The following is a 26,842-nucleotide window of genomic DNA, read 5'->3' as shown; positions in this document are numbered from 1 at the left end:
AGGGGAGGAAAGGGAGGACAAACTGCATTTAGTGCAGAAAAGGGAAGAAAGTGTGGGAAATCAATCCCCAGGTTCCAGAGGGGCCCCTGGCAGGAGCACTTGTGAACAAGAATTTGGCTGGTCCCTGTTGGGCCTCCTGTTCTCCCACCTCCACTGGGGTGACTCACGCCAGCAGAAAGGATGAATCACGTGGGTTATGAAACCAAAGGGCTCCTGAGAGAGAGGCTGGAAAGGACCCGGGGAAGCCATTGGCATGGGTCCTGCTCTGTCCCCACCTGCTCCTGCCCCTCGTCACCGACCTTCCACCTGCCAAGCCACAGACTCGCACAGTGAGCTCTCTACAGCAGCCCGAAGGCAAGGGGCTGCTCCTGGAGACAGACCATCAGGGCACGATTCCCTTCTCACCTCAAGGCCTTCCTGGCCTAGTTTTTGTTTCTTTGCCAGCCGCTAGTAATCAGGGTAATAAAGGCTTGCTTTCCACATGTGGCCAGTTGGGACCAACACCCCTTGGGAGGAATAGGAGAAGAGACCCTGCCATTCACCTGTTGCAGGTGTGAACATTTCTACAGCTCTCCAGGTGCACCAAATAAGTCTCTGTTGGATTCTAGGCTGCTCCAGGCAGCAGGGGCCAAGATGATTCCACTTACTTTCCCACTGACTGGTCCCAGGTCAGCGGGAGCTTTTAAGAGTCTACACAGCTAGTCATCACCTACCATGCGGCAGGCCCTGCGCTCATATAAACACTTATCAACAGACGATTGCAAGGCCAGCGCTCATGTCATGCCCTAAACAGCCCCACGGGTTAGATAACTACTGTCACCCGCAATCACAGGTGGAGCCCTGTGCTCAGAAAGGACAGCAGCTTGCCCAGGATCACACAACTAGGAACTGGACAGCTCGGGATCCACAGCACCGTCTACCCCCCAGTGGGCTGCAACCTGGGGGCTGTCCCCCGAGGTTCCTCCCGAAGCCAGCTAATCTGCCAAACGTCTTTGCCCCCCTCACCAAGCTCCTTCCATCAGGCCTAGTTCTGAACGGGCCATGACCTGTCTTTCCTTGTGGCTTCTTCCCCCAGAACCCAGGACCTAGGGCGAGCCGCTTGTCTCACGCAGGGACGAGCAAGAGCAAGGCCTCGCACGCAGATCAAAACACCATCAGGCAAATGAGGCCCCCAGGCTGCCTGACCGGAGGGGGGCGCCGGCCCCCAGCCCGCCAGGCTGGGAACGGGACTCACCTGAGACGACCCGGGCCCTCCCGGACGCCAGTGGAACGCGTGTCCCGAGGGCCCCCGAAGTCTGCGGGAAGTTCCAAGGCGGCGCTTCGCCCCGGGCGCGCGAAGGTCGGGTGCGGGCCGCCGAGCGCGGGCCAGGGCGCCGCCGGGCCGCGCGGGCGGGAACGCGCGGCGGCCGTCCCCTCCTCCCTTGCTCCCGCCCGCAGCGGCGGCGGCGGCGCTTCCCCGGCGCGGAGCGGCTTTAAAAGGCGGCACCCCACCCCCCGGCGCACTCGCCGCTCGGGCGCCGAGCGAGCCTGCCGTTGCCATGCCTCCGCGCGCGCCGCCCGCGCCCGGGCCCCGGCCGCCGCCCCGGGCCCCCGCCGCCGCCGGGGACGCGGACACCGACACGGACACGGGGGGCGCCGGCGGGCCCGGGCTCCGGCCGCTCGCGCCGCGCCCCTGGCGCTGGCTGCTGCTGCTCGCGCTGCCCGCCGCCTGCTCCGCGCCGCCGCCGCCGCCGCGCCCCGTCTACACCAACCACTGGGCGGTGCAAGTGCTGGGCGGCCTGGCCGCGGCGGACCGCGTGGCTGCGGCGCACGGCTACCTCAACTTGGGCCAGGTGAGTGCGGCCGGCCCCGCGCGCCCGAAACTTTCCTGGTCTCCGGCGGGCGCGGCGCGAGGGGCCGCCCTGCAGGGAGTCGCCTGGGAGCTCGGCGCGCGGGGCCCTCGGCGGGGACACCGGGGCAGGCCCGGCGCGACGGGGGCAGCGCCCCGGGCGCGGGCACCTGCCCAGCCGCGCAGGAGGGGAGCCTGTGGCGGGAGCCGTCCTCCATGTCCCCCGAGCTCGTCCCGCCGCCGACCCCGGCCCCTCCGCGCCGGGCCCTCTGACCTCCACGGGCCGCGCGGGGCTCAGGATTCTGTGCCCGCGCCGGAGGGGCAGGCGGCTCCGGGGGTGACGTGCGCTCCCTAGGTGTCCGCGACTCCCGGAGGGAGGGCGGCTGGTGCCTGCGCCCGGGAGCCGTCGTCGGGGAGGCGTTCCAGGTGGCGCGGGACCGGGCTGTCGCGCCGAGGGTCGGAGGCGGCGGTCCCGCGTTTGAAACCCCTCCAGGCTTCTGGCGGCGACGGCGGGGGTGGAGGGAGTTGGCTTTGTTTCTGGGCCTCCGCGCGGGGTTCTGATGGTAGTTCTCTGCGGACCAGATGTGTGAACTTAGGCAAGTCACTTCCCGTCTTCTCCATCTGTCTGGACAGTGACAGTGCGTACGTGCGCAGTGGTTGAGACGATCCCGTGTTTTCTGGCCGCAGAGCACCTGCCGGGCCTGACCCTGGCCGGGGAGCCAGGCGTCCTCTCGCGGCCTCGCCCTCAGGACTGCTGTCAGTTAGCAAGAGGGGACAAGCTCCGGGCACAGAGGCTGCATAACTCCAAAGGACCTCGGTGGCAGGTCCCTTTTTCCTGCTCCAACCCTGCGGGGTGGCAGTGGGGCGGGTTGATCCTGATTTATGGCAGGTGGAGGGGCCGCAGCAGGCTCAAATGTGCGGTCCCACCAGTGGACCTCTCCGTACGGTGAACAAGTCTCCTACAAACTACACACTTAGAGGATCAAATGGAGTGACAGGGACGCGCGCACTCATAACTCAAGCCCTACTACCAAGCAGCGTTAAATTTAGTTTCATCGTTATCCGTGACAGAAGCTAGCAAAGTGTGGTGCGGCCCTAATGTAAATGACATCTCTTTGCATCCTGAGTCTAGTCCGGATGCTGCTAATGTGAGATGTGCCACCTTCGGGAAAAGTGGGTTCTACCCGTTTCAACTGTACTTCACACCGCAGGTTAGAGTGTGTCTGAAAGAACCCATCACATCCTTGTATATCTTTTTTTGTTGTTGTATTTTGACCACTCAAGTCTCTCCAAACATCCTGTGATTTAAGATTTGCCTTCGGGTAGCACTGGCTTCAATTCTCCCTGTGGTTCCTAAATCTCCCTGGTTCATGGTCCAGACTGAAGAAGGGGCTCCTCAGGGTCCATCCGGCGCCTTGCTTACCCTGTTGGCTTAGGGCCCCAGCTCTTGCTACACTTGGCTGCTCTGCCCAGATGGCCCAGCAATTTGTCTTCCGCTAAAAGTGACCCTTAAATGGCATGGTAAATTACAAAGTGCCTGGGTTTCTGGCTCTTATAATTAAATGAGCAGAGGGGAATTGAAGTTGAGTGGAGAGCTCCTGGACGTTGCCCGAGAGAGGCATGGTGACTCCCCCTCATGACTTCTGTCCTCGGGGATCGGAAATGCCAGCCCCCTGGCCGCTCCCGATCTTTGAAACAACTTCTGTCTGACTCACTGAGTTGCCTGTGCATGAAGTCTGCTGTCCTCACTTTGCCTGTGGGAGAGAAGTTTGCTCAGGGTGTGCACCCCTCCACCCGGGACCTTCTGGGGGAGCGTCTCAGGGTCTCTCCACTTGGTCCAGGGCAGCCAGGGTGGACTGCACACAGCGTGGTCGCTCAGCCTGGTGGGCGTGCTTCTGGGGCTGCCGCTGGAGGCGCTCTCAAACCGAGGGGCTGGTTGGTTTGGGATACGAGCTGTGTCAGGCGAGTGTGTGTGTGTGTGTGTGTGCGCGCGCATGCAGTTATTCAAGGAAGGCCTGTTATTCTTTATTCCCAAACCCGCTTTCCTGCCCACCTCCCCAAAGTGCATTGCTAATGTGGAAAAGGCCTGGAGCACTCCACCTTCTACCTATTCAGTAAGAACTCTTTAAAAACCTTATTTGCCTTTTTCAGCCAGGAGAATTTGTGACTCATAAATAAGATGTAGATATTATTAGCTTTGATTTATGGGTGAATGAACTGCGGTGAAGCGCGGGCCGGAAGCTGTTAGTGTTCACACAACAAGAGTGTGTTCCCTCCAACAGTTGTGATTCGTCCACTTCGTCTCCTGCTACGTTCTCTGGTTCCAGGTCTCCTTTGGGTGCCTCTTTCCCCAAACCCTTCATGGGCAGTTAGTGTTATGCCCGGTACCTGCCCTGACTCTTTTTCTCCTGGGTCTTTGCTGCGCTCAAGTTCTGGCTTGATTGCTTTACTTTCTTTCTCTCATACAACTGATAACCTGATTCTGTTTATTTTATATGGTGCAAAGGTAAATTAGACCAGTGGTTTTTCATCTTTCTTGAATCGTGGGTCCCTTTCAGAGTCTGATAAAGGCTCTGGACCCGCTCCATTTAAAAATATGCATCATCAGGAACAAGACAAATGAGACTCGTTTGGCCCTGGGGGCCCCAGATAATGCAACACAATTTACAAAAAAAGGAATAAAGATTGGGAAGAGTCAAATGTCACTCTTGACAGATGACAAAATTAGCCACAAGGATAATCCGAGAGAACCTGGAGACCAACTAATGAGAGAGTTGAGTGGGTGCTTGATCAACAGGAGCTGCCCAACAATGGCCACAGCTGCAAAGATGAGAGGAATTATAATTCCCTGCAGCATAGGCCCTGTTAGAGACTTAGGAATAAATCTTAGAGAAGTGTGAGACTTTCGTGGAGAAGATTACAAAACATTTAAAGAAGCATTGGGAGAAAGAAGGCCTGAATGATGGAGAGACAGATTATGTTCATGATGGGAGGGCTGACTGTCACAGGTCCCCTGAATTAACGTGTAAATTCAGTGTCATCTAGTTGTGGTACCAATAGGTTTTTTTTTTTTTTAAGCCAGTTATGAGCGATTTATTTATTTTTGATTTTGACAATTTGGGAATTTTTATCTTTTAATAGTGGAATTTGACATATTGGCATTTACTGTTCAAACCATGTGGTATTACTTTTTTTTTTTAACAAAGTAGTTTTTTTAATTAAAAAAACTTTTTTAAACATCTTTATTGGAGTATAATTGCTTTACAATGGTGTGTTAGTTTCTGCTTTGTAACAAAGTGAATCAGCTATACATATACATATATCCCCATATCTCCTCCCTCTTGCGTCTCCCTCCCACCTTCCCTATCCCACCCCTCTAGGTGGTCACAAAGCACCAAGCTGATCTCCCGGTGCTATGCGGCTGCTTCCCAGTAGCTATCTGTTTTACATTTGGTAGTGTATATATGTCCATGCCACTCTCTCACTTCGTCCCAGCTTACCCTTCCCCCTCCCCGTGTCCTCAAGTCCATTTTCTATGTCTGCATCTTTGTTCCTGTCCTGTCCCTAGATTCATCAGAACCATCTTCTTTTCTGGATTCCATATATATGTGTTAGCATATGGTATTTGTTTTTCTCTTTCTGACTTATTTCACTATGTATGACAGATTCTAGGTCCATCCACCTCACTACAAATAACTCAATTTCGTTTCTTTTTATGGCTGAGTAATATTCCATTGTATATATGTGCCACATCTTCTTTATCCATTCATCTGAAGATATACAGATTGCCAACAAACACATGAAAGGATGCTCAACATCCCTAATCATTAGAGAAATGCAAATCAAAACTACAATGAGGTATCACCTCACACCAGTCAGAATGGCCATCATCAAAAAATCTGCAAACAATAAATGCTGGAGAGGGTGTGGAGAAAAGGGAACCCTCTTGCACTGTTGGTGGGAATGTAAATTGATACAGCCACTATGGAGAACAGTATGGAGGTTCCCTAAGAAACTAAAAATAGAACTACCATATGACCCAGCAATCCCACTACTGGGCATATACCCTGAGAAAACCATAATTCAAAAAGAGTCATGTACCACAATGTTCACTGCAGCTCTGTTTACAATAGCCAGGACATGGAAGCAACCTAAGTGCCGATAGGTTTTGATATGGAGTATGAAATCACACAAAGGAAGAGTAGGGTTTTGGAATACCAGAGACGACTCTGAGAAGGAAGATGGGCAGTGTCTCTGCCACCATAAGCCTTGGTGATCATGGCAGCTCTGCCTTGGCCCAGTGATGGTCTGGTCCATCGGTGGAGTTGACTCCAACCCAGGCATATGTGGGAGCTTGTATGTGTGCAGAACAGGCTCATGTGGATGGGAAGTCTGGACAGTTCAGTAAACGGTGCTGAGAGGGCCGACTCTCCACAGGGAAGGGCAGCCAGACCCTCACCTCACACTCCGTAACAACAAACTCCAGATGGAATGAGAGCCTGAATGTGTAACTGCCATGGAAGGCCTTTATGACATAGGGAAAGGAAAGGATTCCTTTTTTTTTTTAAACTTATTTTACTGAATTATAGTTGATTTACAATGTTGTGTTAATTTCTGCTCTACAGCAGAGTGATTCACTTATACATATACATACATTCTTTTTCATATTCTTTTCCATTATGGTTTATCCCAGGAGATTGGTTATAGTTCCCTGTGCTATACAGCAGGACCTTGTTGTTTATCCATCCTATATATAATAGTTTGCCTCTGCTAACCCCGAACTCCCAATCCATCCCTCCCCCACCTCCCGCCCCCTTGGCAACCACCAGTCTGTTTTCTATGTCTGTGAGTCTGTTTCTGTTTCTTAGATAAGTTCATTCATGTCATATTTTAGATTCCACATATAAGTGATATTGTATGGTATTTGTCTTTCTCTTTCTGACTTACTTCACTTAGTATGATAATCTCTAGGTCCATCCCTGTTGCTGCAAACAGCATTACTTCATTCTTGTTTTATGGCTGAGTAATATTCCATTGTATGTATGTACCACATCTTCTTTATCCATTCTTTTGTTGATGGACATTTAGGTTGTTTCTGTGTCTTGGCTATTGTGAATAGTGCTGCTACGAATATAGGAGTGCATGTATCTTTTTGAATTAGAGTTTTGTCCAGATGAATGCCCAGGAGTGGGATTGCTGGATCATATGGTAGTTCTATTTTTAGTTTTTTGAGGAACCTCCATACTGTTCTCCATACTGGCTGTACCAATTTACATTCCCACCAACAGCGTAGGAGGGTTGAGAAAGGAAAAGATTTCTTAAACAAGACGCAAAAAAATCAAATAAAAAAGGGAAGAGATTGATCCATTAAAAGTTCTGTATAATAAAGGCATCATAACAGTTGAAAAGCAAATAAGAGAGTAGGAAAAGTATTTGTAACATATAACAGATTAATGCGTAGATTATTTAAAAAGTTATAAATCAATAAGAGAAAGGATAAATGCCAGGTAGAAAAATGGGGAGGCATATGAATAGGGAATTGAATGAAAAGGAAACCCCAATGAGAAAAGATGCCCAGCCTCCCCGGGAGCTGCTGGGGCAATGCACCTTCAGGCAATAATCCCATTTCACACCTATCGAATTGGCAGACTGGGAACGTGTTAGTATCAAGTGTTGCCAAGGCTGTAGAGGAGCTGGGACTTTCAGATGCTGCTGACAGAGTGGAAATGGGCACAACTACTTGGAGAGCAATCTGGGGTCAGGTCACATCAGCAAGTCCACATCTCAGCTTTGTCATGAGAAACTCTTGCACAGGTGCACTGGGAGACTTGTACCGGAATGAACACGGGCATTTTTAAACGAAAGGAAACACAACCTAAATATCCATCAGCAGAAGAATGGAGAGACATATCGAAATAGCCACACCATGGGGTACTCAACAATACTTAGATACATGCCTAGCTCACTCATTTCTACATAGATAAATGTCAGAAATAATGTTGAGTGAAAGAGGCAAGTTGCCGATGCACAATGTAATAGTATTTATGTAAATTTTAAAAAACACTGAGCCATTCTGTAATATTTATGAATGTTTACACATGTAGTAAAAGTATAGAAGCTTGGGCTGGAAGGATCCACAGCAAATTCTAGTTAGTAGTAGAATTTCAAACTTCATCTGCAGTGTTCTAATTCCTAATGCACTTTGTAGACATATATGTAATATATATGTTATATATAAAATCATGTTTAAGTGTATTGCACTTTTCTTTGTGTCAAAATATATCATATATAGTAATATATACACTTGTAGGGGCTTCCCTGGTGGCACAGTGGTTAAAAATCTGTCTGCCAATGTGAGGGACAAGGGTTTGAGCCCTGGTCCGGGGGGATCCCACGTGCCGTGGAGCAACTGGGCCTGAGGGTCACGGCTGCTGAGCCTGCGCTCTGGAGCCCGCAAGCCACAACTGCTGGGGCCCGCGTGCCTGGAGTCCGCGCTCCGTAACAGGAGAGGCCACTGTGGTGAGAGGCCCGCACACTGCAGCGAGGAGTGGCCCCCGCTCACTGCAACTGGGGAGGGCCCGCACATAGCAAAGAAGACCCAGCACAGCCATAATAAATAAATAAATAAAATTAAATTAAAAAATATATATATATACACTTGTATACAGACATGCATATGTACATGCATATACACACGTGCATGTTTATATGGGTATACACGTACACCTACACACGTGCACATACACAGATACACATGAAATGTTAAAGGGAGGAAAAAGAAAAGAAAAATGCACATCATACACACATACTACTGTGTTTCTGGGCCACCTGTGGGTATACAGGTAGCTGTGGGCCCAGCATGAGAAGCCCCTGCTTTACACTCCCCAGGCTGGGCTGATCCACTTGTCAAGGAAATGGTGACCTAGGGAAACAATGCCTGGCTGCAGCTCACGGGGCTGTTGGGAAAGAGCTGGACCCAGAGCCCAGGAACCCTGCTGCTGGCCACTGCCTTCTCCCTCTGCCAGGCTTCTTTCTCCCTCAGGTCAGTTTGTGGCAGAGGTGGCCTCCAACCTACATCGTTACCTTTGACATTGCTGACTCCGAGAAAAGACAAGTTGTGTATTCACGTGAAAAGAAAGGCAGCAAGCCATTTGCACAAACCGAATCACAGCAGCTCAACGTCTGCAGCTCTTAGAAGTGATGTTTACCTTAAAGGTGGCACTGAGGCACCACGCTTGCCCTTACGTTTCTGCTTTGCCTGGGGAATTGAGCTAATTTTTTGGTTCTGAGTCTGAACATAAAACGGTAGACTGGCTGCCAGGGCCCTAAAAGATCTAAGAGCCTTCAATGATTTTGAACTTGCCTTAAATAGTTTTACTTAAAATAGCTGCTGAGTGGAGCATACCTGGCTCAGAATTTCAGGTGGGCCTTTGTCATTCACTTGTCAACAGGAAAATTGTCATGCTGCGGACGGCTTGTTCTTACAACTGAAAACAAGCTGAAGCTTTAGCCGGGTGTTAAAATAATGGGCCAGAACTTGTTCCAGGGAGTGTTGGGGGCTTGGGAGGGGCAAGGGGAAGCCCTGCAGCTTCCCCAGTCACCTGCAGCATAGTTCTCTGGTATTGATTTTCGGCTGGAGGCTGTCTTTTATGCTCTGAACCAGGAGCCATGCTGGTGGCTGGCCTGCGAATGGCAAGGGAGAGGTTCTGGTGTGAGCTGGGGCCGGGGGTACAAACAAAATTGGGATTGTGAAGCTTGTGTAGTATCACACCTTCCCACTTGCTATCTTTATTCGGATGGTAAGGGATCAAAGTGGACGGGGTTTTATTTGATGGGGCGGCGGTGGAGAGAGGTGTGCCAGGCTGAGTTGCAGCACATGGAGCCGGGAAAGCTCCCAAGGGCGGCGTCCGAGGGGGACTCAGAACCAGGCCGGGGTGGCTGGCTTGGCTGTCTGGTCCCTTGGGAGGGTTTGAGCTTCTCTAGGCAGAAACCAAGGGTGCAAATGAGAAACACAGCTGTTGATGGGGTGAGAGAGCCTGAGGACTGTCTGGGGCCCCCTCCCTGGCCTTGGGCTTTGCAGGACTGTCCACATCCTGGGGAATACTCCGGGATCCTCGGGGTCTCTGAGTCTCTGCACAGATCTTGCCTCTAAAAAGTAGTTCCTCTGGTCTAACCCAGCCCAGCCAGGCGCTGACACCCTCCCCCTGCTCCTCCTGGCACCCTGCCTGGGGAGGCCTTCTGAGCTGCGCTTGTGAGTGCCGTCTCCTTTCCAGCTTGCACTGTGGCGTGGCCTCGCACTGACCGGAGGCCCTGGCGTGTGCTTGCGCCTGGCAGGCAATTCCCTGGGGGTGCTGTCGCCCACGGAGCCTCATACCAACCTGCAGGTAGGTGTCACAGGGCCTGTTTCACTGTGAAGAGACCTCAGGTCCGGTTAAGTGTGACTTGCTGCAGGTTACAAACCGGTGACTGACAGGCCAGGGCCCAAAGCCCTCCCATTCGTCTCGCCTGCCCCGTCCTCCCCTCTGGCAGAGGAACCTCACCTCTGTGTCTCAAACAAGGGTGAGCAGCGGACAAACCCACCAGCCGCCGTCCCTCCTTCCTGCCACCTGCTTATGTGCACACAGGGTGCTGGAGGTGGCGTGTTCCATCCTGAGTAGCCTGCACTGACTCCTTCTCATCAGCACTGAGACTCACAGTTCTCCACCTGGAGGGAAAAAAGCCAACCCCTCCCTAGGATGTCACATGCAGTCCCTCAAGGTCTGCACGTTCTCCACGGGACGATCCTCCTTTGCTGCGAACCTCCTTCTCTCTGTGTGTCCCCGTCCATGGGAGGGACCACCGTCCACCTGAAGCTCAAGGCCTGGAAGTCACCACTGCTCCCCTGCTCCCGCGCCTCCTGTCCTGTCCATAACCAAGTTTGTCTCTGTGGCCTCCTGGATGGTTCTTAGGTCCCCCCGGCTTCTCCCCACCACCGCCCGGCACAGGCCTGGACCTCTCACCCGTCCACGCTATGCGGGCCCAGTCCACTGCCTTCAGCTCCGGCCCCGCTGATCCCCTCACTTCGTGCACTTGCTTCCGTTTCAGCTTCCTTGTGCTGTTCTTTCTGCCTAGGATGGCTTTCCCCCACCCACCTGGTCAGCGCCTCATCCTTCCTGGCCATCTGTGGCCGGACCTGACTTCCCCAGCTCTGCAGATGTGCCCTCTGGGCTCCCAAGCCTCCATCATCCTGACCCTGTCTGCTGGCTTGTGTGTTTCTGCCCCTGGGCTCTGGACTTTGTGGTGCCTCAGTCCACATCGGCCGTCTGGCTGCCCTCTGAGATCAGGTCCGATTCTGCCGTTTCTCTGATGGCAGAGCCGTCTTCCCAGGGCAGCCTGGGCCCAGCAGACACGCCCTCATTTATTCAGCCAGTGTTTGTTATGTGCTCCTGCGCGGGTGCTGGGCCCTCAGAGATAAGGAAAAGGTGGCCCCTGCCCTGTGAGAGCCTTTCAGTGGAGGGCAGGATGTGAGCATTGTGACCGAGCAAGGTCAGGCTCCTCTTGGTGTCTGGACTGAACCATCTCCACCCACACCTTTTATCTTAATCCCTTGCTTCTCAGAGTCACGCTCAGCTGGCCCCTCCCGGCTCTGGCTCTGTGCGGATGCATGGGGAGAAGCCGGCCCGTGATGCTCTAGTTTGCTCCTAGGTCTGGTCGGCTACACACTGCGGCCCAGCCATGCCCTGGAGCCCACCGTAGATGCTTCAGATCCCAAGGGTCGCATCATCCTGCTGAGTCCTGGGTCTTCCTGAGGTCCGGTGCCTCTGCTCTTGGAGGATTTTGAAGACCCGGCAGCAGGCACAAGGCCCTCGGTCCAGTGCTGCGCAGAACGGGGATGAATAGCCGTCAGCTGTCGGGAGGGAGCCTCACGCTCCACAGGATGGGATGGGATCAGCAGCTCGAGTTCCCATGGTAACCAGCCCATCAATGCCCTCAGTGTCAAGTCGGTGGCACCGTGGAGAGGAAGAAACAGTCTCATTGTCTCCCCCTTGGCCACTTGGGCACAAACCAGCCGTGCTCCACAGGGCTGGACAGCCATGGGCCACCGTGGGGCATGATCCAGCCAGAAAGGGGCCGTGGGCTTCAGCTTCCTAACCCTTCCTGGGGCCTCATAAATTCCTACCGCTGGCCAGCATCTGTCACTTACAGAGTCCTTGTTGGGTGACTGTCTTCTCAGTGGGAAGAAACGGCCCATCCACCATGGGGGTGGATAAACTGTGTCCAGCGTCTCGGTCGGGTGCTCGAAAGGGACCTCGATGTCCAGACCTCCCCTTTTTGTTTGTGCAGCGGTTCTCAGAGATGACCTCCTGTGTTTACTCGACCAGAACCTCGTTGCCCCTGAAAGGCCCCAGCCCAACCTGGGGTCTTTGTCAGACTCCCCGGGGTGGACAGTCTGGGCAGGAGGGGGCGAGGGGGAGGGCAGTCTGGCCCACTCATCAGATAAGGGCCTGGGGTTCCCTGGCCTGGAGGAGGCGAGGCTGTTCCCCTGCTCACCCGTCCTCACCCTGTCCTCCAAGCCAGAAACCAGGGCATCGCTGAGTTTCCCTCCTCCGCTGGTGCCCGTCTGCTGGCTGCAGCTCCTTCTCTCTGCCTCCTGGTCTCGCCTGCAGCCCTTTCCCTGCCTCTGACAGCGCCTGGGTTACTGCCTCACTGCTCTCTAGGCTGTTCCCCACCTCGTGCTGTCGTTTCCCTGCTTTGAAACCCACAGAGGCTCCTCCACAGCAAAGCCTGACAGGCTCAGCCCTTGAGGAGCGAGCTGTCCCCCTGCCCTTGCCTCTCCATCCTCCACCCAGAACCCCTCACAGTTGCCAGATGCTCCAGCCGGTCCAGACCTCTGCTATGCTGGAAATGATCCATATGCCTTTTCTTTCTTTTGCACCTGCTATTTTGGGGCAGCTTTTTAACCTGGGTGCCCGTTCCCATGTGGTCCACCTGGAGAACCTGCTCCTCTTCAGGATTAGCTGAAGTGCTGTTTCCTGACCTGTCTGCTGCCCAGCAGGGCTGAGCTCTGGCTCCCAGGCTCCAGGACCATGGCCTGCGAGGGTGTCTGTCTCCCCACCAGACCGCAGCCTCTTGTGGTCAGCGTCTTTGTTCTTTTTGTTTGCTCAGGCCCCCGCCCCGCCCTCTGCTCCCACACCACCTCCCAGAAGCACCTGGTGACTGTGTTTCATTAGAAGGGGGTCACTTGGCCACTGGGTTCCAGGACCCCCATCACCACTGCCGCCGGCCAGCCCCTGCGCTGCTCTTCCTGTTCACCAAGCACTGCTCTGATCATCACCCCAGAGCCCTATTAACCCCGTTAGGAGCAGACTGAGGCACCGAGCAGCTGTGTAACTCACTAAGGCTCAGTCCAGGTCAGAGCAAGGCTTTCCACATGGGTGCCTTTGATTCCAGTGTCCACGTTGGGAAAGGCTGCAGAGAGCAGGTGGCAGCGGGGCTGGCCGGGGAGCTGGAGTCGGGGTCTTCTAACTGGTAAGGCAGAGGGTGCAGTCCAGGCAGAGGGAAGGCTGAGACACAGGGGTGCCCTGGGAAGGTACCTGCACCCTCCCAGTGAGGCGGAGGGCTCGGCTGTACCTTCGGACCCTCCCTTCTTATCAGGCCTCTGGGCCGGGGCTTCACTTCAAAGGCTTATCCATGCAGGAATGAAGGCAGCCTGAAGCTTTGGAGTCTAAGAGCCTCAGGAGCGGGGAGCTTTCCTTGGATACCTCACACAGCCTACCGGAGCCGGGAGGAGAGTAGAAAACTGTCAAGCAGACACCCAGCAAAAAAACCAGAACCGGAGAGAAGGGGCTTCATGACCCAGGGTTGCACAGAGTGGCACAGCCTGGATGTGAAATTGTCATTACTTGATTTTTCTTTGTATAATACAGAAAGAATACACTGTATAGAAAGTTTGGAAAATATGGAAAAGAACAAAAAAACTTAAAAAATCATTTATAATTCTTCCACCCAAAGATAATCACTGTTAACATTTTGGACCGTTTCTTTTCATTTTTTTTTTTTTTTTTTAACTGTGTGAGAGTGTGTGTTTGTGTGCACGTATATATCTGTATATATGGATGCACACACACAAATGTCTTAGGCAAATAGGGTTGTACAGTTTTGCAGCTGTACCTCCCAGGTCTATAACTGTTCTGTGGTGCAGTTTTTTAAAAATATTTATTTATTTATTTATTTAGGCTGTGCCAGGTCTTGGTTGTGGCGCGCGGGATCTTTAGTTGTGGCATGTGAACTCTTAGTCACAGCATGCATGCAGGATCTAGTTCCCTGACCAGGGATCAAACCTGGGCCCCCTGCATTGGGAGTGCAGAGTCTTACCCACTGAACCACCAGGGAAGTCCCTGTGGTGCAATTTTTAATGACTGCTCAGTGCATCATTTAGTGGCTGGCCCATAACTTACCTAATCTTTCCCCTGACATTTAGGTCAGTGGATTCTTTGTGAGTCCTCGGGAAGGTGGATATTGCTGCTGGTCTGGAATGCCAGCACCGGCTAAGGAGGTGGATGGGTTCCGTCCCTGCCCGGCTGCCTGCTACCAGGCCTCACAGCCCTGGTTCCCGTGCCCGTCACTTTCCCCGTCTCCCCACCCTGATAACCTGTGCTTAGTTCAACTCATAAGGATTGTATGCAGTATTTTTTCCTTATTTTATAAAGTTACACATGTATTATAAATATTCTCCCGTCATAAAGATTCAAACAGTGCAGATGTATAAAGAGGGAAAACCCCAAATCTCCTTCCTCCCCTCATCCCATCCTCAACTTAACCTTCCCCCCAGACGCCACCACTGTCCACACGTTAGTATCTGTGTGTCCTGTTTCACAAACACATTGGCACACTTACATGGAGAGCTTAGGGGGTTATTTTTTACATAAATGGGATTGTGCCAAACATGTTTTTCTGCACCTAGCTTTTCTTAGCCTAACAATACATCTGGGAAAGCTTTCTATGCAAGTACACAGAGATCTACCTCATTCTTTTGGAACAGTTTAAAGCTATTGTATTGAAGCGACACATTTGGTTTACAGCATTGACTTAATGTTACTTGATTTGCCTCCAGGTTTTTGGGGTTTTTCTGGGGGATATTATAAACAACATTGCAGTGATCATCCTTATTCGTCCTCTCTGTACACATGTATGAGAATTTCTGTAGGATACATAATAGCAAAAACAAGTAGTAGTTATAGTAGTGAATAACAATTACAGACACCTACTGGCCCTTATGTGCTTTCCTGGAATTGACTCGTTTAATCTTCTTAGAAACCCTGTGAAGTAAGTACTGTCATTATCCCCATTTTACAGATGAGGAAACCAAGGCACAGAAAGGTTAAGTAACTTGTCCATGTTTGCAGAGCTTGTAAGTGCCAGAGCCAAGATTTGAACTGAGATGGTCTGGCTCCAGAGACTGGGGAACTGCTGAGGCAAAGCTGTGTTTGGCATGGGGGCGGCAGGGGGGGGGGGTCAGTCCAGGCAGGCGGCTCCGAGTGGCAGTGACCCCAGAACTGTGTGGAGGCCAGGCCCTCAGTGGTCCTGTGGGGAGGTCATCAATGCTCGAATTTGCTAGTTCTTACAGGTGAAAATGAGCTCTCGTGGTTGTTTTGCCTTTTTCTGATTACTGTTAAATACCTCTTCATAAAGTTATTAATCACTTTAATTCTTCTCTGAGCGACTTATCTTCTTTGCCCATTTTTCAGTTGGGTTATTTCTCTTTTCTCCTGATGATCCGTAGGTGCCGTCGCTATATTGTGGATATGAATCTCCTGTTTGTAAATAGACTCTCCCGTCTGTCACTTTGCTTTGAACGTTGTTCAGAGGGTGTGTTTGCTGCTTGTTTTCGGAAGTAAAATCCGCAGTTCCCTTTGTTTGCAGGGCTTTGGGCTGGTCACTTGATGTAACTCAGAGTGAACAAGGCAGGGTCCCTACCCACAGCAGAAAATAAGTAACCGTTGCAAGAGGAATACTGGAAATAATACAGGGGTGAAGTCCATATGCTTTAGGATGATAGGAGAGCAGGGCTGATTTTCACCTGGGAGGTTCAAGGGAGGCTTTGTGACCAGTGGCCTTTGAACCAGACCTGGAAGGGTCCACGGGTTGTCATAGGCAAAGGGAGGAGAAGCGGGGAGCAGGTGGGCCATGAGTGGGAGCATTAATCTGCGTCCCATCAGGAAGCAACCCAGCTCAACGGCTCAGGCAGAGGCACATTTACAGCGGGGCTGCTTCTAGACGTGTGAGCTGGGTGACAGAAACCAACCAAGGCTGTTGGCCAGCACGGGGGGGAGCTGCTACCCACCTTGGGCTGAGGGGACAAAGGGAGAAAACAGGGTCAGCAGAGCCTGTGAGAGCTGGGGTGGTGAGGATGCAGCCTCCTCACCTGGCTGGTACCTCCCACTGGCTGAGCCCTCAGGAGGTGTGTCGTCAGGAGGGGTGCAGGGCAGGGCAGAGAGGAGAATACCAAGAGAGGGAGGAAAGTCCTGGGTACGATGTCATTAGAGGGCAGAGGAATTCACTTGCTGCTGCTTTTATTCAGCAGGCATTTATCGGGTGCTGGCGTGAAGCCTGGCACCATGCAAAGGGCTGAGTGGGTAAAGGTGTGTCCGGCTGGCGTTGCCCCTGGGGACGGGGCCTCAGCGTCGCCGTTAACTCTCTGAATGTCCTCTTCTAGGGGACGGCAGAGGTGCGTGGTTGCAGCCCTGCTAGACCTCACGTACCTGGATCTGTGCCTCCTTGTCCCAGTCGGGGTTTATTTAGGTATGTCCGGCTGAAGACAGATTTTAACACGGAAAAATAAGTCCATTTCTGGCCACTAGGCACTCGGTCTAACACACGTCTTGATCTTCTGCTGTTTTCCTAAACGTAAACAAACAAACAAAAATATCCCTATTTGGGTTCCTCTTGATAAAGCCTAATTTCTGTAAAAAGAAAAGAAACCTTATTTCTGTTTTGCTATCAAAGTAGCCGTTCATGGACTTCCCTGGTGGCACAGTGGTTAAGAATCCGCCTGCCAATGCAGGGGACATGGGTTCGAGCCCTGGTCCGGGAAGATCCCACATGCCGCGGAGCAACTAAGCCCCTGCGCACAACTACTGAGCCCGCGCTCTAGAGCGCGAGAGCCACAACTACTGAGCCCACGTGCCACAACGACTGAACCCCGGGCGCTTAGAGCCTGTGCTATGCAACAAGAGAAGCCACTACAGTGAGAAGCCTGTGTGCCGCAATGAAGAGTAGCCCCCGCTCTCCACAACTAGAGAAAGCCTGCTCCCAGCAACGAAGGCCCAATACAGCCATAAATAAATAAATAGATAGATAGATAGTAGTCGTTCATGCCTGAGATCTTAGGCACGTCTCAATTTCTCTTTTGCAGGAATACAAAATTATTAGCCACAAACAAGCAGCGGGATTTGTTTCAGTAGCTTAAACAAGTTTATATACCACAACTTCGTCAATTCCACACCCTCACACCCCTCCATTTAAGTTCAAGATGCAGAAGCCCATTTGTGGGAAAGGAAGCTTTCTGTTCCCAGAGTTTCGTGTCCTTGTACAAAATGAACTCTCTGGTACTTTCTAGGTCTTTTTTTTTTTTTTTTGGTTTGCTTTCTCAAGGAACATGGTTTTCTACCTTCCTGTGATATATGGCCACACCAGGAACACCCTAAAACCAAATTGTTACTTCTCACACCAAGTAGCCTTGAAATCCGAACAAACCCCAGAGGTAGAGGTGGGTTCGCTAAGTCAGGAAGACCATCTCTGAGGCTCATGGCCAGGGGCCAGGACTGACCACCCCACATAAGGACAAGCTGTGTCATTCTTACTCCAACTGAGGAAGTGCATTTCCACAACCTAACCAGGAGCATCTTTCCACTTTCCAACTTGACTCTTACTTGCAAAGAGCCCTGGATGTGTTTCTGTTTTCTTCTTGTGTCAGAAGTTCGATTGCTACATAGAACCATTAGAAAAGCCTCTCTTCAAGCCAGTTGGTTTGTCTCACTAAAAGTTGGTTTTACTTTCCAGCAGTTGGTTCCTTTCCTGAAGTTTGTCACTTGCGGTGCATTGAGCTGTGCCGACGGCTGTGCCAGCAGTCTGGGCTTGTCTTGGGGCCAGGCAACCGCTCAGCCTCCTCCCCGGGGTCTCCCCAGCACACTCACCTCCTCGGGGGAGTCTTGAAATGACTCGGCGCCTCCACTGAGACCTCTTTTCTCCCGGCAAAGCCAAGGAAACTTGTTTGCGTGCTCGCCACTGCTTTTCTCCCCTCGGTGTTTGTGTTTCATTTGAATCGTGTGGTCAGGCTGTATGGATTAGGCTCCAAGTCTCCAGGCAGGGCTGTGTTCCTGCATGCACCCTGGGCACGGAAGAGATGCTCAAAGATTGTTATAGACAATGGATGCAGCCGGGAGGGAATAGCCATCTCGCCGGAACTGCCCAGTTTGTTCTAAATGACCGCCTTTGTCCTGAGGTCTTTTGGGGGAGTTTTGTTAGCATTGAGCCCAGTTTGTTTCTGCATCAGCCTTTCATAGCAGAAGATGACATGTTGGCCGCTGTGACTAGCCTTCCTGTGGCCAGCAGGAGCGGGTGCCATGGTTTCCCCAGCAGGTCGTGGTGCTCTGCTGAGAGAATCAGATGGACACGTGTTTCCATCCGTCAGAGCAAGACACCAGCCTGCCTGTCCCCCTGCTGGTTTCTCAGCAATCTGGGGGCAAACTCTTCTTGACTTTTTTCCCCCCAGAAGCTTATGGAGTTTCCTGGGTTGTTGAGCTTGTTTATCACAATTCCTTAAGTTTCTGAGGTCCACCAACAGGAGAATGGATAAACCAATGTGATGTATTCCTTCGATGGGCATCTTTATTCAGCAATAAAGAGGAATAGGCAACTGCTATGTAACAGCGTGGATGAATCTCAGGCTTTGTACAGAGTGAAAGAAGCCTCACACAAGAGAGCCATCTGATTCCATTTCTAGAACAGGCAAAACCCATCTGTGGTGGAATAAAAACTAATCTATGGGGTGGGGATTGACTGGGAAGGTGCATAGGGAGACTTTCTGGGGGTGATGGCTATGTTCTCCCTCTTGATAGGGGCTTGGGCTACACAGGTACACACGGTTATGAAAACTTAACAAGTGTGTAACTAACAATTACTCATTTCCCTATGTGTAAATTTTACTTCAAAAGAGAAAATCTGTAAGCAAGTATTGAACTCCCCATTATGATGTATATATTGAAGTATTTAGGGGATGTGTACTGATACTGCAGTCTACTTTGGAATGAACTGGAAATAAGCTGGATTGACAGATGGATAGAGGCATGGATAGATGGAGAGGAATGTGATAGAGTCACTGTAGCGATTGTCAATGGTGGAGTCAGGGCGGTGGGTATTTGGGTGTTTGCTGTACAGTTCTTTCAACTTTGCTGTATGTTTGAAAATTTTCACAATAAAATGTTGGGAGAAAAGGACCTTTAGGGTTGTGGTGGGGATAGGACAGATTTGGAAGACATCCCCTGCTGTCCTTGGAGACATACTCATAAATCTGTGTGTAGAGATAAGGATGAGAAGCCTAGGGATTTCATGGGGCCAGTGAGGTCATCAGAGAAAGCCCCATGGAATCTGGGTTTGGGGGACGTTTGCTTTGGTAAGGTGTGTTCTGGGGTCACGCCTGCATCTGGAAGGATTACTGTGGCTCCCTGAGCCCTTAACTTGCTCGTTTCCCAGGGACAAAGCTTCAGCCTGGGGAGAAGCACCCAGTCCACATAAAGGAGCAGGGTCCTGCTGTTGAAGGACCTTCCTGCAGGTAGATAAGCCTGCAACAGACACCCCTGGCACAGTGGTGCTGGTCTGGGTTGCTGGCCTGCTACTTACCTCCTTGGGCCTGTTCTGCAGTGCTTTTCTAGTTCCAGGAGTTGAATTATTGACTTTGTACAGAATTTTCAGCCTCTCTTGAGTCATCGGATTGGAGAGCTGGAGTAGCAGCCGTCCTGCACGGAGTCCTGACGGAGGACTGTCCTAAGCTGGGATCCTGCCCCTGCCTTGCTCGGGGGCCGCCCCAGGCCAGATTCACCAGAGGTACTGCCCTCAGGCTCCTCGCCAGAGAATCTCTGCCTGAGAGAGGAAGCTCCCCGTCTGCTGGTAAATTTAGGGCATGTGTGAGAAGGAGGGGTAGGGAGAGTGGAGAAGAATGAAAGCATTATTCTAGGAAGCTTCTTTTATTTATAGATTCTCCTAATTCTATTAAAATGAATGCCGGAGGGTTATAAAACTTGGAACACGTAACATAATAGCCATGAAAGGACGTTAAGTGAAAATAGGGAACAATGATAAAGTAAGAAGAGAGTGTTAGTACTGAGAGGAAGATGTGACATTTTTCAGAAATAAAATCGTCTTAGAGCACACTGTACAGGGAAAGTGAATTAAAATAAGGACTTGGGGGCTTCCCTGGTGGCGCAGTGGTTAAGAATCCACCTGCCAATGCAGGGGACACGGGTTCAAGCCCTGGTCTGGGAAGATCCCACATGCTGCGGAGCAACTAAGCCCGTGCACCACAACTACTGAGCCTGCGCTCTAGAGCCCGTGAGCCACAACTACTGAAGCCCACGCACCTAGAGCCCATGCTCCAAAACAAAGAGAAGCCACTGCAATGAGAAGCCCGTGCACCGCAACTAGAGAAAGCCTGCGCGCAGCAACGAAGACCCAATGCAGCCAAAAATAAACTAAGTTAATTTATTTTAAAAAAAAATAAGGACTTGGTTAGGAGAGAACTTGGAAGGAAACAGAAAATATTTCATAATGAAAAAGAGAAAGTGTTAGCTGACTCAAGGGGAAAACAAAGACATTACACTAATTACGTTATAGCGACAAATAAAATGTCATAGTTCTAAAAGGAAATAAAACTAATTAAATACTTAATGTGCTTTAAGAGGAGTTGGCAAAATAAAATGTATTAAATATGATAAATATGTAAATAGCCATAATTTGCCTGCTTTGTTCTAGCAGCCAGGACAGTGCCTTATCTCCCACATATAAAACAAGGGATTTTTGATTCCTGACATAACATATTAATGGGACAAAAAACTAAGTAGCCCCTTATATTAGAAAAGCTGGAATCAAACAAATGCTTTTAAATGGATGAATTGATGAATGAATAAGGAGTTTAAAAATACACACTCAAAAGGGAAAACAACAGAACTACCTTCTAAGATAAAAATCGAATGAATGAAGGCATGAAAGAAGGTGCTTCTCTTTACTGCCAGTAACTTAACCTCTTTGTGCTTTTTCTACTGGAGAACAGAAGTTACCCTGACAGGTGCTTGGAAAAAGCCAGGCCCGAAGTGGACACTCATGCATGTTAATACTAATAATATTATCACGGTGATTACTGTTAATACCAAAAGAGGGGAGTGACATGTCCTTTCAATGTCAGGCATTGGAGTCAGACTGGGAAGGCACCGTCTGTTTTTAAAGTTGGACTTCGAAGCTAGCAAAAGGTGTCATGGAGAAGATTTCAGACATACTGCTTTTACCTTTCATCTTTTCTTTGGGAAAAGATGAGCTGATGTGAAAAGTTTAGGGTGGGAAAGGTAGAAGTTAAGCCAGACCAAGAAAGAGCCAGTGAGCCATGGTTTGGGAAGCCAGGACACCCCAGCCGCAGAGCCTGCCCACCGGCTCCCAGGGAGGCACCTGGCCAGTGGCCGCTCCAGCCAGCCCCACATGGGATGCGCCCTCCTCAGCTGTCCCCCTGCCTGGTACGCTCAGCCAGACTCATGTCCATCACCATGGATGCAAAAGAGGACAACTCCTGCTTGGAATTAATTGGTTAATGATCCTCTCTGGAGGATGAAAGAAAATTTTAGATTAAGTAAAACTTATTATCAGTGAGCCTGTGTGGGCACCTGGGAGCCAACGCAGAAGCTCAGGAAGGAATAGTTTGTTACCTGGACCCGGCAACCTGGGGCCTGGAGCAGCTCTGTACAACGTGCGTTTGCCTGTTGATTACAACCGACAGGTCCACTTTCACTCCTGACGGAGAAGAGTGTGCCTGGGGATGCTGGATTTTATCCTTTTCCCAAACTGTTTTTAGTCTTGACATCACTCAGGAGGGATTGCACAGAGCACTGACTCTCCTAATTCAATGAGCAAGAGTCATAATCAGACTTCAGGAACAGGAGGGCAAGAGGTGGGTTGTTTTCTCTTCTGCTGCTCTTCTTGTAAGAGCCAAATCTCCCCACAATGGTGTTTTTCATTTTATCAGGCTATTTTGATCTGGTGGCTCTTGCAGTCAGAGCCAGTGGCCAAAACACAGACTGTAGGATCAGAAGAGCTGGGTTCTAATCCCAGCACTTTGTCTGCAAATTGGTCAGCAACTGACAAGCCAGTTCACATCTCTGGGTGTCAAGTCATGCATTGATCTATAACGTATGATTGTAATAATCACTTTCTAAATAGCGTTCTCATCTGGCTGTTGTGAGTATCACGGTGTGGACCTCAACATCTGCATGACTGAAAGGGGATGGTGGTTATTAGTGCAGCTGTGAGTGAGCCCACTGGACCAACAGATGCTCTGTGCAGGCCTCCCGCGTGGACACTGTGACCACCAGCCCAGGGCCTACTCCCATGTACCAGCGCCTGCTGTAGCTCCTCCCTCACACCTTGCCTGGGTTGGTTCCGTATTGATCTTGGAGGAGCTGTGGAATGCTGGGTGTTCGTGGCGTCCTGGGGTCACAGTCCATTTTGGGGTGTGAGAGCTGAAATATGAAATGAACAGATTGCTGCAATTTAATTTAAGCGGTAATCTAAAAGCTCCCCTGCTGAGAGTGGAGAGTGTTCATTCTGCTGGGGGATAGGACAATGTGCCACCAATTTCAGAGCATCGTGGGACAGTAGCTCGGGATGCATTCAGCTGCTAAACAAGAAGATGGTGCCTGAAACAAAGGTGCACACAGCAGGTCCGGAGATGGGCCCTCCAGGGTTGGCGCGGGGCCTGTCGATGTCTCCCTCCCCTTCAGGCCTCACGTCCAAGTTCCAGGCAGGAGACAGGGCTGGGGGCAAAAGGTGGAAGGGTGAAGTCTTTCCCTTTTTATTCAGGAAAGGTCACCTTCCCCAGGGACTTGTGCTGACAGCTCATGGGATAGAACTATGTCCCTGGCTATGCTGGCTACAAGGGAGTCTGAGAAATCAGGATTTTAGATTCTACAACCTCTGCAGAAGAGGCGGGTAGAAGAGAAAGTGTTGGAAATTGAGGTAGTGTCTGCCAGCCATGCATCACAATGGCTGTAGTACGCTTCTAGTGTCTCATGGACGATCAGGAAGGAGGGGGTCTTGTGTTATAACAAGAGAGAAACCACCTCTTAAAGTTGCTCAGAGTAAGCAGCAGTTCAGGGAAGGGCAGGCTCTGACTTAGCTGCTATGGGAACACAGAGAGCACCAAGGAGGCCAGCTGGTCTCAGGACTTGCTCTCCAGCCAGGGAGACACCTGCACCAATAACCAACCAGTAGAATGTGGTAAGTTGGCTGGGAGGTGTGGAAGTGATACTGGAGGACTGGGCAGTGGGGGATCACTTGTACGTTCCAAAGGAAAATACTGAGGGAGACAATGATGATGATAAGGATAATGATGGTGAGGATGATGATGATGATAAGGATAATGATGGTGAGGATGATGATGATAAGGATGATGATAGGATGAGGAGGAGGAGGAGGAGGATTATGAGGAAGAGGATGACGATGGTGATAAGGATGATGACAGTGACAATGACAAGGATGGTAAACGCTTATTGGGCCAGAAACTGCTCTACATGCTTGATCTCATTTACTCCTTACAGCCACCTCCTTACCACTGTTAAAAGATAAACCAAGGCATATTGAAAATTTTAAGAATTTATTTGAGCAAAAATCGATTTGAATCAGGCAGTGCCAAATAGGAAGTGGTTATTAACGCTGTACGGACAGAAGCAAGACTTTTATAGGGGAGACACAGAAGCAAAGCAAGGAAGTGATTTGATAGGCTGTAGCTGCAGCAGTTGCCTTATTTGGGAAAGCCTAGTTAGCTGTTCATGATTGGCTGTGCTTAGGTTTTGATTTCTTAACCTTGAGGCATTTACAAGCTTGGGTTTGGCTGCTTGTAAATGCAGGCTGCTAAGGCCTTAGAGCCACCTCAGCCTAATGGCCTCCTCGTATAATTAATTTAACCCCACCCTGCCCCCATCTCTCCAGCCCCACAGGGTAACCACTGTCCAAACAGTACATGTACCACAGGTGAAGAAGACATGCTTAGACAATACCTTGCTTAGTTTTGCTTTTGAGCTCTATAAAAATGATATACTGTGTGGTGTTCTGGGACCTCCCCCCAACCCTTACATGTTTCTAAGGCTCAGCCACATTGTAGCCACAGCCCCAGCTTAGCTGTGGTTCATTTATTTTCACTGCTATACAAAATTCATTGGCCAACAAATCGTGATGTATCTGTCCTTCTCCTGGCAATGCATGTTTGTGATTTTTACTAAGAACATTGTTGCTAAGAACAGCCTTGTGCGTGACCTGTGGTGACCTGTGGTGCGCATATGCCAGAGTTTTTCTTGGGTACATGCCTAGAATTGGGATGACTGGGTTTATGTATACTGGATACCAGTGCTTTATCAGTTGCGAGGGAAATAGTATTTCCCAGTTTGTGAATTTTTTAAAAACTTGTGTACGTGTCTTCTGATTAAATAGAATTAACTTTTACATAATTGTATGTATCAATCTTTCCTCTTTTTTATAGCCGTTTTATTAAGATATAATTCATGTGCTGTATGATTTACCCATTTAAAATGTACAATTCAGTGTTTTTTAGTGTATTCACAGGGTGTGCTGCCATCAATGCAATCAGGTCTAGAGCATTTCATCACCCCAGAAAGAAACCCCACACCCACTGGCTGCTACTCCCCATCCTGCCCCCACTCCCCCAGCCCTAAGCAACAACTAATCTGCTTTCTGTCTCTATATATTTGCCTACTCTGGACATTTCATATGATGGAATCATACAGTATGTGTTTTTTTTTTTGTGACTGGCTTCTTTCCCTTAGTGTGTTTTCAAGATTATTTTGTAATATGTACCAGTACTTTATTCTTTTTATTTCCAAATATTCCACTGTATGGGTGGTATACCAATATATGGATATTTTATTTGTCTATCAATTGATGGACGTTGAGGTTGTTTCTACTTTTTTGGCTCTTATGAGTAATGCTGCTGTGAGCATTTGCACGGAAGTTTTTGTGTGGGTGTGTGCTTTCACTCCTTTAGGATTATATTGAGGAGTGGAGTTGCTGGGTCACATGGTAACCCTATGTTTGACCTATTGAGAAACTACCAGATTGCTTTCTAAAGTGGCTCCACCATTTTACAATCTCTCCAGCAGTGTATGAGTATTCCAGTTTCTCCACATTGTAGTCTACACTTGTTATTATCTGTCTTTTGTACCCATCCGAGTGCTGTTCTGGTTTTGGTTTGCGTTTCCCTGATGGCTGATGATGTTGAGCATCTTTTCATGTGTTTCTTGGCCTTTTGCGTGTCTTCTGTAGAGATGTCTGTTCCAATCCTTTGCCCATTTATTGTTTTGTCTTTTAGTATTACATATTTTAGATGCAAGTCCATACCAGATAGGTGATTTGCAAATACTTTCTCCCATTTTGTGGGTTGTCTTTGCACTTTCTTGGTGGTGCCCTTTGCAGCACAAAAGTTTTTTTTTTTTTTCATCCATTCTTTCTCTGTCTTTTAGTTGGTATATTTAGGCCATTCACATTTAAAGTGATTGCTGATATCATTGGCTTAATATCTACCATGTTTCTAATTGTTTTCTGTTATATTTGTTCTCCTTCCTGCTTTTTCTACATTTCTCTGATTATAATGGAGCCTCTTAGATAAATCTATTTTATCTCCTCACTTAGCATATCAATTATACTTCTTTAAAATTTTTTTAAGAGATTTCCTTGGAGTTCACAATATACACCGTTAACTAATTTAAGTCCACCTTCAGATAGCCCTGTGCCACTTCATGGGTAGCGCAGGTGCCTTGTAACAGAGTATTCCCAATTTTCCCACCCCCCACCCCCTGCCCCTGGTGATGCCAGTCTCTTCCTCTGTGGATAGCGCTTCCTCTGCTCTTGTTGAAGAAACCCTTCCTTACCTGAGGTCAGAAGGCTCGCCCACGGTATCACTCAGCATTGCAGAAGGAGCAGATGGCACCATGGCCCTTTCTTTATAATAGCCCCAGGCCCCCACCCCAGAGCCAAAGTGGGGCCATGGCCATTCCCTGGCGTGCCTTCCAGGCTCTGTGTTCTGGAGCTGGGAAATGACCCAGCAGGGGCCCTTGGGGGCACTGGACACGGTGTCAGGTGGACCTGGTCCATGAACAAAATAAAACAGAATACAAGGAGCGTTTACATCAGTCAGAGGCAGGACCCGTGGGCCACGGTGGCATTTCAGGGATGTGGGATCAGTGCAAGTTCAGAGCTCAAGTCTCATAGCTGCCAGGAGGTCTGGATGCCCCTCCTCCAGTGCACCGCCTCTGGGAGGGGGCTGCAGGAGCCTGGGGAGGTGTGAGGAAGGGCTCTCCCCTAAAGGCACCCAGTCTTTCTGTGCTTGTTGCAGAGCTCTGGGTCTGGGCACTGAGATACTGGGAATCCCCACTGCAGGGCTGCGCAGCAGCTGAGTAGGCTTCGGCTTCTCTGTGTCAAGAGGCTGCCCCTCTTTTCCTGGGTCTCACTCCATCTCTTTGCTCAGGGTCATCATCGCACCTACCTCCTGGCCTCCATCGGCTGTGCCCACCACTGGCGTCTGCCTCTCAGAATCCCGTGGTCCCACTGAGAGGCGCTGGAGCAACCCTTGGTCACCTGCCTGACAGAGAGGATGGCCACCTGGAGCCCTTGAAGGATGCTGCCCTGCCTCCCCCAGGCACCTTCTTAACTCCTTGGTGAGGGGTGGCTGAGCAGGTTTCAGAGAACAGATCCCTCCAACATTCC

General features: G+C 50.3%; 1 protein-coding gene across 6 annotated transcripts in view; it reads left to right on the top strand.

Moving 5' to 3' along the window:
* Nucleotides 1–1,538: 1,538 nt before the first annotated feature.
* PCSK6 (proprotein convertase subtilisin/kexin type 6) overlaps nucleotides 1,539–26,842 on the top strand; it is a 195,764-nt gene continuing 170,460 nt past the window's right edge. For all 6 annotated transcript variants that reach the window (XR_009699485.1, XM_061181688.1, XM_061181686.1 and 3 more), the window contains exon 1: nucleotides 1,539–1,832. Coding sequence is in view for 5 of the 6 variants with exons in the window: in XM_061181688.1 (XP_061037671.1) it covers nucleotides 1,539–1,832 (294 nt within the window). In the remaining variant the exon portion in view is untranslated. The remainder of the gene's footprint in view (nucleotides 1,833–26,842) is intronic.

This window comes from Eubalaena glacialis, chromosome 2 (genome assembly GCF_028564815.1).
Source record: "Eubalaena glacialis isolate mEubGla1 chromosome 2, mEubGla1.1.hap2.+ XY, whole genome shotgun sequence".
NCBI lineage: Eukaryota > Metazoa > Chordata > Mammalia > Artiodactyla > Balaenidae > Eubalaena > Eubalaena glacialis.
The sequence above is the reverse complement of the archived record's forward strand: the minus strand, read 5'-3'. Positions and strand labels throughout refer to the sequence as shown.